An 11116-nucleotide genomic window follows, 5' to 3' on the forward strand; every position below is an offset into this window, starting at 1 on the left:
CATGGCACTTTTGGGGGCCTTCTTAAGACCCGTTTCTCCTGGGAATCTCACCAAAAGGCCCAGATGCGCTCCGAGGCATTAATTTACCCATTGAAAGTCAAAGAATCAAATTCATGAGGCTCAGAATTAGTAGGTAAAAACTAAATGAGCCTCTGTCAGGTCCTAGGATCTGCTGGGAAGAAATAAAAACACACGAAAGAAAAGGCATCTTGGTAGAACCATGACTGCATCCTGCCTTTTAGAGCCCAAAGAGCCGTGTCTGCTACTGGTCCATGGCTACAAAGGTGACTGTCTGCCTCTAGGGGCACCTGCTAAGATTTCTCAATGGGATGGGAAGGAAAAAGTAATCAAAGAGAACTAAAGATGTTCATAATCAATGACTAGGCTTACTAGCATCTCATTGCTAAAAGAATTCAGAGTTTAAGAGGTGAGACCTGTTTATTAGCTTCTAATACTAAAAAATATCAGCAACATGAACATGAAGAGAACTGAACTTTGTTGTCTTTATGAATTCTGGAAAATGTCAAACTCACTGACTTGAGCCAGATTTCTTATGATGCTTAGCTATGAGGAACATCTGAGCTATTCTCATTGGACTCCTGGAGGGGGTACTAAAAATGATTTAAAGTAAAATCCTACTTATATGCAATAGTTAGGAAATGCAGAAGGTTCTAGGTACTCAAAGATTTAAATTAACAGTTTCCTTAGGGGCCAACTTTCCAAAGAATTAGATAATTACAAAATAAACCCAAGGTAAGCACTTGAGTCATTTAGGATCCTTCTCTGTAAGTCAGTGCCATCGTTGTAAATGTATTACCTGATTGCAACATTCAAGAGCATCATCACATAAAATGTTCTTGTTTGAAGAGCTGTGGATGTCATCAGCAATTTCTTTTTGCTTCCAATCTGAAATGCAGTCTAGATACAAGGCAGGAATTGTTCCATTCCCCCCAGGGTCCTCCAGTTCAGTTCTTGAGCTTGGCTGGAGCTTGGCCATGTTATCAAACTCTCCCAGAGGTCCTGGGGGGTAGAATATGGGATACTCTGCAGTGAAGAGGTGCTCCGGGCTGGCCAGTGCATCTCCAGACACATCTCTGACACTCTGGAGCCGGGAGGCCCAGATGGGGTCCCGAGCCGCCAAGGCATTGACACAGAACATGTGAGCTTTGCTCTTGGCATGGTACTTGAGAGTCTCCACCTTGAATGGTCCAGTGTAACCTTCTATTAGTCTGGACCGTTTGTCCCTGACAGATGGGTATTCTCGGCAAGCAGAGCAAAACAGAGCTGTCTGGTCCTCGTTCACGATCAACCACGGAAACTGTGCAAACCATGACTTCTGGATAGACCGGGGCTTCAGGGGTTTCTTGCTTCTTCCTGTCCAGACTCCCTCGACATTGCCACTCTCCATATTGAAGTGGGAAAGACAGGCTTTCTTCTGAGGCGGCAGGTAAAATCCGCTCTCTCTGGCAGGACTTTGCACACCCATTTCTTCCATGTAGCCCATCTGGTTCTTTCCTTTAGAGAAACGAAACAAATGGAATTTGCTTTGAAATCCTATAGGTAGTAATTGTAACTCACCGAGGCTCTCAGACGCATCAAACATGAAGGGCAGAAAGCACACACTCAGTCAAAATGGACACAGCCTCTACCTCAATCCTCTTCTCTCCCCAGGCACATCTTATCTAATCCAGAAGAAAATCAAAGGGATGGGCTTTAAGCAATCCCCACACCTTTTTTTAAATTTAAAGGACAGATACACCTTTGTACTGTGATATATGCAACCTGAGATATCAGCACTATCTTCAACAGTTCCAAACTTTCCTATGGATAAGAACATTGACATACTAGAACATAGGGTTAAAAAAGAGAATTAAAACCATATAACACAACTCCTTGCTCAGCAGGAATCCCTTCTGTAGTAAGCCTAACAGAGAGGCATCTGCATTTTGCTTAAGTATCTGTAGGGCAAGAGAGCTACCTATCTCCTGGGCAGTTTTGGTCCCCAGATAGTTTTCCTTAAGCTGCAATCCATCTTCGAGTCTTTCTACCTGGTGATACTGAGCCAGCCCTCAAGAGAAACTCAAGGTTAATTCATCTCTTACACCATGCCTTGGGTTGAATGTCCCCCCAAACTTAATCCCCACTGTGACTATTAAGAGGGTAGGAAATCCTGTTATGGTAATTGAAAGGTGGGGCCGTGAAGAGGTGATTAGATTGTAGGATCATGCTGTAGTGAATGGATTAATAATGGTGGTCAGGGGCTTGGTTCTGAGGTCTCTAAAAGTAGAGAATGTGAGAGGTTAGTCTCTCTCTGCTCCATCATTTTTGCAATGTGATACCTTGCTGTCACTGAAGTTGCCATCAAAGAAAGCCTTCACCAGATGTGTTTCCTGGACTTTGGACTTCCTAGCCTATGAAACTGTAAGCAATAACTTACATTTTCTTATAAACACCCACTTCTGTGTATTTTGTTATAAGCAACAGAAAAACTAATACACACTGCAACCTTTTACCTTTGACCTTCATCTTTGACAGTCATGACCTCACTAAGACTTTCCATCTTCAAGCTGAACTGGAAGTTTCTTTATTCACTACCTAGATGAAATTCAACTTAGATGACTCTAACTCCTCTGGAGCCATTTCTTCTGCAACAACATAAGTTCAGACCCCAGAGGACAAGGCATCCACTCGCTCTAGGCCAACAGACCAGTCTACAAAACTGTAGCTAACCCCAAGAACACAAAGCTGTTAATATAGAGCCAGTAGGCTCAAAATTAAGAGCCAAGTAAGGAGAAATTAAACAAATTAGTCTCTATGATAGTTTACAAACTCACAAAACAGTCTAGGGCTCCTTGTGGTCCATCTGAGAAAAATCACAAGGGAGAGCAAACTTTTGTAATTCAATTCATAGAGATCTTGTTTTCCACCTCCCTCTTCTCCCACAGCAGGGGATGGGTTAATGCAGTCATCTTACATAATGACAAGATGCCTTCTGGCCTGGCTCTAGCTAAGCCAACAGGAGAGGCTTATCCAAGGAGGAAAAGAGAGATAAATCCCTAAAACTCAGCAGACAGCAGCTCATTCACTCATTCGGTGATTATGTTTTGTGCAACTACCTGTGCCAAGCATTGCTCTGGGCACAGGGAACACAACAGAAAACAAGGCAAAGCCATGTGTTCATGGAACTTATAATAAATAATCATAAATCAACACACTCTTGGGTAGAAATAAAATGAAGGGAGCCAAGAGATTGGAGAAGGATGTTGGGGGAGGTGTGCATATTTAGATAAGGTGACAACTGGGGAAAGCACAGCATTTGTTGTATAAGCTGGTAGAGAACAGTGAGGACAGAGGAGAAGCCTGGAGTCCTGGTGCCCAGCGCCCAGCTCCTCTCCAGCTGAGCACCACTTCTGAGTGCAGGTACACACTCACCTGGGAGATGGTCCAGGAGGCTCCTCTGGCCCTGGATGTTGCCTAGCCATGGCTCTGACCCTCGACCAAACTTACAGAACAGCTCAGGGTTGGCAACAGTTGGTCCTGAGACAGGAACAGAGAAAAGCAATGTGAGGGTCTGGCTGCAGGTCACAACATCAAGGAGAGAGCTGTCTGTGACATACTCTCAGCATCACAGGATAACAGGTCCAGGAGGAAGGTCAGAATCTTGATAGTTCAGTGCAGTGGTGTAGAAACTCAGATAGCTGAGAGGCCCCTAAAAGAATGGGGACCAGGCAAAAGCAAGGAGGGGCACAGGCAAGGCTAGCAAGGCATGAAAACTCTCGGTTCAGACAGAGGCTCACAAACCCAAGTGCCGAGTGGGGCCAGTCTGGTAATATAACTGAGGAAACTAGGCCAGGCATGGGAGGCTGGGACAGCCTAGAGGATGTCACCCCATGAAGGGGGTCTGCAGCCACTCAAGGCCACCACATGGGATGCATACGCAGCACTGCCACACAGTCCCATGTGCTGAAAGAAGCCAGAAATCCATATTTTTATGTGAAAACTCCTAGTGGTTAAATATTGGCAACTTATTTAAATATGTTTAAGAAGCCAAACAAAAGCAGTAAAAGCCAAAAAACAAAGCAAAGCAAGGCAAAACAAAACTCCAATCTGTGAGCCAAATCTGGCCCATGAGCTGCTACTTTGCAATTTCTAGTTTAGAAAAATCAGTGTTTTTTAAACCCTTTTTAGCAGGCACAGGAAGAAGACCCACCCTGGCTACAATCCCTCTACCCACAGAAGGCTGTGATTGTGGCTCCCACTATGCCTTAGACAGGGACCAAGGTGAAATAAGAAAGGCATGGTAGACAGTCACCAAATTGCAATCACCAAATAGTATGTATGTGTGCACATACGTGTTTAAATCCAACTACCTCTGGCCTTGGTGCAGAAGAACTACCCATAGAAGCAGAGGAAAGGGCATTCAGAAAATGGAAAAGAAAAATATCTGCATTTGTACAACATTTTAAACTGTTTTATTTCATCCAATCTCTATGACAACCCTAAGAAAAAGGAAATCAAAGCTTAAACAGGCTGCACACTCTCAAGTATCCGTGGTAGAGCTGGGAGTGAGAGCACATTTCCACACTGCAAATCTGGTGCTCTTTCCACCACCGCTTACCGCTTCCAGTGTCCTATGGGCTCCACAGCTCCATAGGCTGGGCTTCCCCCCTGGCACTGTGGGATATCCCGAGGCATCTAGGAGACAGTCCTCAAGGTCTAGCCTTGGCATGCCACATTCCCCCTCTTCTCTTGGCCAGTTTAAGGGGCGAATTTAAGAGAAAGAGTGGTGCGCGTGTTCACATGCAATTAAGTTAGATACAGGATTGAGCAGCTAGGTGGTGTGATGATGCCTGGAAATATGATAGAATTCCAGAAAAGTCTCCAGCATGTCCTGGCCCAGATGGGGTTGGGATGCTGATCTAGACTGACAGTGGTGGGGACGCAGACAGGAATCCATACCCAGCGGTGCCACCAGCTTGTTGGAACCACAGATCTCCTGCTGCTGCTGACTCAGCAGCATCCACTCCTCCTGGAGCAGGTACACCGTGATGTCATCAAACGTCACAGGAGCCTAGAAAGAAAGACGGCATTCGCTAAGTACCAATTTCTTCCTTATCCACGTTCACAACCACCCGAGGGCACCCCTACTCCAGAAATGTACCAAACTGGGGGCAGGGGAGGGGGGTGGTGTTATCAATTTACACACGACCTGCACCCCATCTTTCTCCCTGCCTGGGTGCAAATCACAGTGTGAGACTCATTCTTCTAGCAAGTGCCATACACTGAAACAAAAGCGAGCCATACAGAAGGCTGACTCGGGAGTTCAATATCCTTTCCCTGTATGCGCTTCCTCTGCCTTCCCATACAACCTACAACCTCTTAGCCAGTGGCTCCGCAACAATTTATAGCACCTCCTTTCACAAAATCTTCAACATGGTAAATCTTCACTTAGGAAGATGTACCTGATTTCTAGAAACCGTCAAAAGTCATTTAGAACTATGTCTGTGAATGAGGTCGACGATCAAGACAGGCAAAGCTCTAGAGCTCAAATTTACATCCCATGTGGCTTGTGGGATGTGGGAAGTTCAGAAAATATTTGAGGGAGTTCTAAATTAAGATGGAAGATTAAACAAGTACTTTTAATTATGCTTCTTCCCTGTGAATTTAAAAGACACTCTGGGGCTGGCAGGTTAGCTCATTTGGTTAGAGCATGGTGCTATAACACCAAGGTCAAGTGTTCGGATCCCCACACTGGCCAGCCACCAAAAAAATAATAATAATGAATGAACAAATAAATAAATAAATAAATACAAGACACTCTTCCCTAAAAACATAATACCCACTAGAATGGGGACTACAAGGAGACGATAGCAATACAACTTTGGCAACTGAAAAGCAGATGAAAAAGTAATAACTGAGTAGATCCAAGAAAATTGAATCCTCACCTGGCAGTGGGCAAAGCTGAGAAACAGCCCAATTCACACCACTAAATCCTCAAATTGCTCAGGACCTGGCAGCATGGGAAACCTCTGACCTGGGAGTGAAGGCAGCTAGGCTAAAATAAGAATTGGGAGAAATCTGTGCCCCCACGAATGACTACCCAGATTCTCCTACATGGAGGCTCCAAGCTGACAAGTCCCTCCCCTCCGTGTGCTCAGAGCATTCGGTTAGATTTTTGGTCTTCCACTATTAAATGTTAGAAAACTGGACTACCAGACAGCTGAGGAAAGCCTCTAACAGGGACAACAAAGACCAAAACGGACAGGGGGAGGGGGATTTAGAAAACAAAGATGAGACACGGAGAAGAAAACTTAAAAAAACCCAACTATCGTTAATAGCTTCAGAGAGGTAACACATTGCAGCCATGGAACAAAGAAATAAAACAATCTGAAGTCAGAGATGTTGTTCTGTTTATCTTTTTTAATTCTGTACTATGAAAACTTATCACCTAGTCAAAGAAATAAAATATAAATACAATTATCAACAAAAAATAAATTCCCCGCTCCAAAGACAAATAACATTTTGGGAAATGGCAGCATGCCATTTAAAATAGGTAAAATACCTATTTTAACTTCAACAGTAGATGTGTCTTGAGAAAAATTGTATAGACAGATCTTAGTTGCAATTATAAATTCAAAAAATAATTTGAGGTTTTTTTTATGAGTCAACACATATTCACTACAGAAGATTTAGACAATAGAAATAGGCAGGAAAAAATGTTTTAAGGTCACCAACACTCCCCTCACTGAAAAAAAAAAAATTACTGTTAACATTTGGTACATAACCACCTAGCCTTTTGTCTTTGAATATGTATAAATGAACAGTTTTAAAAACAAAAATGGAATTGTACTGCCAAATGTGTATGTTTTAAATAACTATTTGCTTTCTGGATGTCTTCCAAAGCAAAATGTAATCCTTTTTCCATATATTTAGTAGGCTCCACTAAAAGATGGCAGTCCAACAGGGAATGGGTATACACAAGATACAGCCTAAGGAGATCCAATGGGGAAGAGAACCCCAAGATTAAGCTGAAGGCAGATGCCAGGGTGACTGCTGTATACCAGAACTAGAGGGCAACCTGTTCAGATTGGGGCAGTTTTAAAAACTTGTGCTTAAGGACAAGCAGGGCTTCTAATCACAGCCCTCCTCTCCCCCGGAGTGAACAGGTGGGCACAAGGAAGGCCAACAGACCCACCACTTTAGCTCCACAATGAGGAGTATGGCTAGGACTGAGTGTCTGGGTAATAAACAATGGCTTCCCAGCAAGTGATTACACCACACCTCGTATCTCTCTTAAGCAATATTACGGCAAGAGCCTTCTGATCCAGGGTAACTGCAATGTAAAGAAAACACAAATCTGCTTGAATAAGAGGAATTCCTTACTTATGCATAGTGCAAAGAATATCTCTGGATATTCCATTTTAGTGGCTCCCATTGTCTACAGAGTAAAGCTCTGACCTCTCAGTCTAGCACCAAAGTCCCCTCCATCTGAACCTTCCTTCCCAACCTCAGCTCTCTGTATTGCCCCACCAGGAATCTCTCCTCCAGCCAGATTCGTCTCACTGCAATGGCTCAACCTATCTCACACCTTTCCTCTCTCTGTCCACACCCAATCTTTAGAGCCCCTGAGGAAGGTGGGTAGCCTTTTCCTCCCGCCTACTTAGTGTCTACCCACCCATCAGGTTCCCATTCACATTCCACCTCTTCAGTGAGGGATTTCCTAAGCACCTAACCCAAGCATTTCTCCTACACCTAACAGCAAGGAAGGCTTTATGTGCCTCCTAGAGCCCGACAGTCAGGAAATCTGTGCTGATTGGCTTATTCGGTAACGCCCCTTACCACCAACACCCTTCTCCCCACCACCACGTTATACAAGAAGTACTTAATAGGCACTTAATTCATGTTTTCATTCAACATACATTTATTACTTAAGTGTTCCAATGTGCTTGGTGCAAGGTGACCCAAAGATATGAAAAGATTAAAATCTATCAGGAGGTGACAGACAACTGTAAATGCAATCATAGAATTGTGTTCAAAGTGAGAAGGGAGTGATCACCTCTATAGGAAAGACAGAGAGGGCTAGCTAACAGAAATGGTGAGGCATAAATACATACATAAATAAGTACATAAACAGACTCCTGTTTGGCAGCATCGACAACAGTCTCCCAGGAGAGCACGAGGTGTTAGACTAGTGTTCTTCATAGCACCCACACTGGCAGCCAAAGGGCTCCTGCAGTGATGCTATTCTAAGAACTATTCTTTTGAAAAATACTTCTTGAGAACCTATTAAATGCTACGTACTGCTCCACTGTTCCAGCTGGGGATATGACAGAGAGTGAAGTCAACAAACATGTAAATAAATAAATGTAAAATTCTGCATCGTGATAAGGGCTGGAAATAAAATAAAACAGGATAATAGGATAGAGCATCATGGGGAAGTCTTTGACCTCTATCCATTACTCTGCCAATGACAGGCAAGGTATCCCACACCCAATCCACTGGCCCAATATTGCTTTTAGTTAACAAATTTCACAAAATAGCACCAAAGGAAGATTTTAGTAATAGACCAAGCCACTACCTCAAGAGATGCCCCCGTCCCCCAGCTTTGACACAGCTCCCCCCAAAATGATATTCAGCATTGAGCTGTAGAATAGCACACCCAAGCATTTGCCACCATCACTCATTTGCAAGACATTTTACAGTATCAGTTGGTTTTGCAATCACTTTATTTCATTTTTGGATAATGTCCTCATTTCTCAGGTTAGGAAACAGATATACTTGGGATGGGTAAACACCTTTTTGAGACACCTTACAATCAACATTAAAATCACAGGTGAAATTTTCACTCTCCAGGGTTTTCAATTAGTGGTTGAACCTGAAAAGGACATCTAATTTCTCCTCCACCTCCCCAAATGTTTGTATTTCTCTCTTCTCCCATTAAAGGCTAAGAACGCCTACAACTGAACAGTATAGCTTGAAAATCAACCTCAAATCATTAATTCCAATCTCAGTGCCAATTTTTTATAACCCTTCTTTCCCCTACACTTTGCTATTCCTCGTCCAAATTCAGGTTCAATCTAAACTAATCTGGGGATATTACCTAAGGGTAAGGGCCATTTCCTTTATTTTTTGTATACCTCATAGTGCTTAACATAAGACTGACACATAGTTCAACTTCAATTTTTCTTTAGGCTCTGTTGAGCTTTATTGTCTTGAACCGTGTATTCTGTAGATGTTGCTTCTAGAAAATGCATCATTGTAGCTTGTGGAGGGAAGGCAGGATGGAAGAGATGCTTTTGTAATTAAGAGTCTTCCCCGGTCTTCCCAGGAAAAACTACAGCATCAAAATAACCTCATTATCCTTTTTCTTTTTTGAGTGAGACAACCCTTCCAGGCTTGTCCACATTACTGAAGTGAAAACTGCAGGAGAGCTCCTTGAGGAAAGCGGTCGTTTCCTATTTATCCTTGCACTTCCAGCATCCCGCTCAATACACAGATCACAAATGTTGGTTAAATGAACAATTTCTTTAAAAGAAGGGATTTGGTAGGCACTCAAGAACGGGCAGCAAAGAGTATCTAGAAAGATCTTAGTCCCAAGAGGCTGCCACTGTCTCCAAGCCATGTGCCTACCACCACGCCTGTCTCTGAGGACACCGGCTCGGAGCTCTCGCAATCCTGTCAAACCCACTTAACTCTATACTCAAGCACCTTCTCCCCGCCATTTCTCCCAACTCAAAGCCTCTTGCCCAAAGCCTGAAGCAAATTTATGGAACATGCTTCTGAGCAATGCCCACGTATTCCATGAAGTTGATACTCTAGCAACAGAAGTCGGCAGGAAACATGCCAGACGCCGTCTCTTTCTTTCCAGCCCTTGCTTGGGAAGGAGCATCTGGGCAGGCTCAAGCCCTCACCCCGCCTCTGGATTCCTGTCCTTCGGCTCCCACTGACGTCCTATCCAGCCTCAACGCCTTAAAACCACCTGGGCCTCTTCAAAACGCCCACGGTGGTCAGGGGAACAGGAAGCACTTTGGCGTCACCACACTTAGCGGGTCAACCAACCCAGCATCAACAGGGCGGCCACTTGCCAGCGAGCGGCGGCCCCGCCGCGGGGAGGGACAGAGACCGAGGGTGGGCAGGCTGGCTCCTCTGCGGGGACTCCGCCCGCAGCGCCAAACCTCGCCACAGCCCAGACCAGGGATCCACGGGAGAGGCGTGGGCGGCCCCAGGGCCCCACCAGTCCTACCTTCCCCGACTCCCCGGGCTCCATGGCCCCGCTTTCGGTGGCCCGTGCTGACCCCGCCACTGCCTCCAGGCCGCCCCCTCCCCCCGCGGCCTGGCCTGAGGACGCCGCCGCCACGACCACCTTGGGGACCCGGGCTCCCGGAAGGGGACGGCGCCCCGGCTGGGAGGAAGCGCGGCCCGGGAACTTTGCTCTCCCACGTCGTTGGGCGGTGGCGCTCGCGAAGCCGAGACGGCGCAGAGGGGACTAGCGTCGTGCCGAGAGGACAGCTTTACGGCAGCCGCCTAGCCCGAGGCAGCGGGGCATCACGGGAAGCGTAGTCCAGCCTCGGTAAGGGTCTCTCGGAGCGACGATTGGCTCCCGAATGCGGGGTCCTGATTGGACGCCGAACATCTCGCTGTCTGCCTTTCCACCTCCCTGCAGCAATGGTTACTAGGCAACGTCCCCAAGGCGTTCCCCGGACGCTGCAGTAAAGGCAAAGCGCCCTGATGGAGCTGCGAAGTTCAGCTCCCTCGGATTCCTAGGGCCAATGTCAACCTTGAAGGTTTCAGGATTGATTTAATCAAAGAGGGCAATACTTTTTCTTACGTTCATTCAAAAAGCGCCATTGATTGCCTACCATGTGCTAGGAGGCACCGCGCTAGGTTTGGGGAATACACAATTAAGACAAAGCCCCTACCTTTAAGGAACTCATAATCTATTGGGGACACAGACTAGAGACAGATAATTACAAAATAAAGAGACAAGTGCAGCGAAAGAGGTAAGCACTGCTAAAGCACACTTTGTCACCTTAGAGTGAGGTGGCGAGAGGATTTCCTGGGAAGTGATCCCTGAGCTGAATTAAAACGAGAGGTAGGAGTTAGCCAGGTAAAGAAG

At 45.4% G+C, this 11116-nt stretch overlaps 1 protein-coding gene across 1 annotated transcript in view; it reads right to left on the reverse strand.

Annotated features, from left to right (window-relative positions):
• Positions 1–10633, reverse strand: part of ZNF862 (zinc finger protein 862) — a 28618-nt gene extending 17985 nt beyond the window's left edge. The window contains exons 1-5 of the mRNA XM_063100983.1: positions 10592–10633; positions 10244–10486; positions 4960–5071; positions 3433–3537; positions 818–1515 (exon numbers count right to left, since the gene is read on the reverse strand). Of these exons, the coding sequence (XP_062957053.1) occupies positions 818–1515; positions 3433–3537; positions 4960–5071; positions 10244–10486; positions 10592–10633 (1200 nt within the window). The remainder of the gene's footprint in view (positions 1–817; positions 1516–3432; positions 3538–4959; positions 5072–10243; positions 10487–10591) is intronic.
• Positions 10634–11116: the final 483 nt, after the last annotated feature.

Source organism: Cynocephalus volans, chromosome 6 (genome assembly GCF_027409185.1).
Source record: "Cynocephalus volans isolate mCynVol1 chromosome 6, mCynVol1.pri, whole genome shotgun sequence".
NCBI classification, from domain to species: domain Eukaryota; kingdom Metazoa; phylum Chordata; class Mammalia; order Dermoptera; family Cynocephalidae; genus Cynocephalus; species Cynocephalus volans.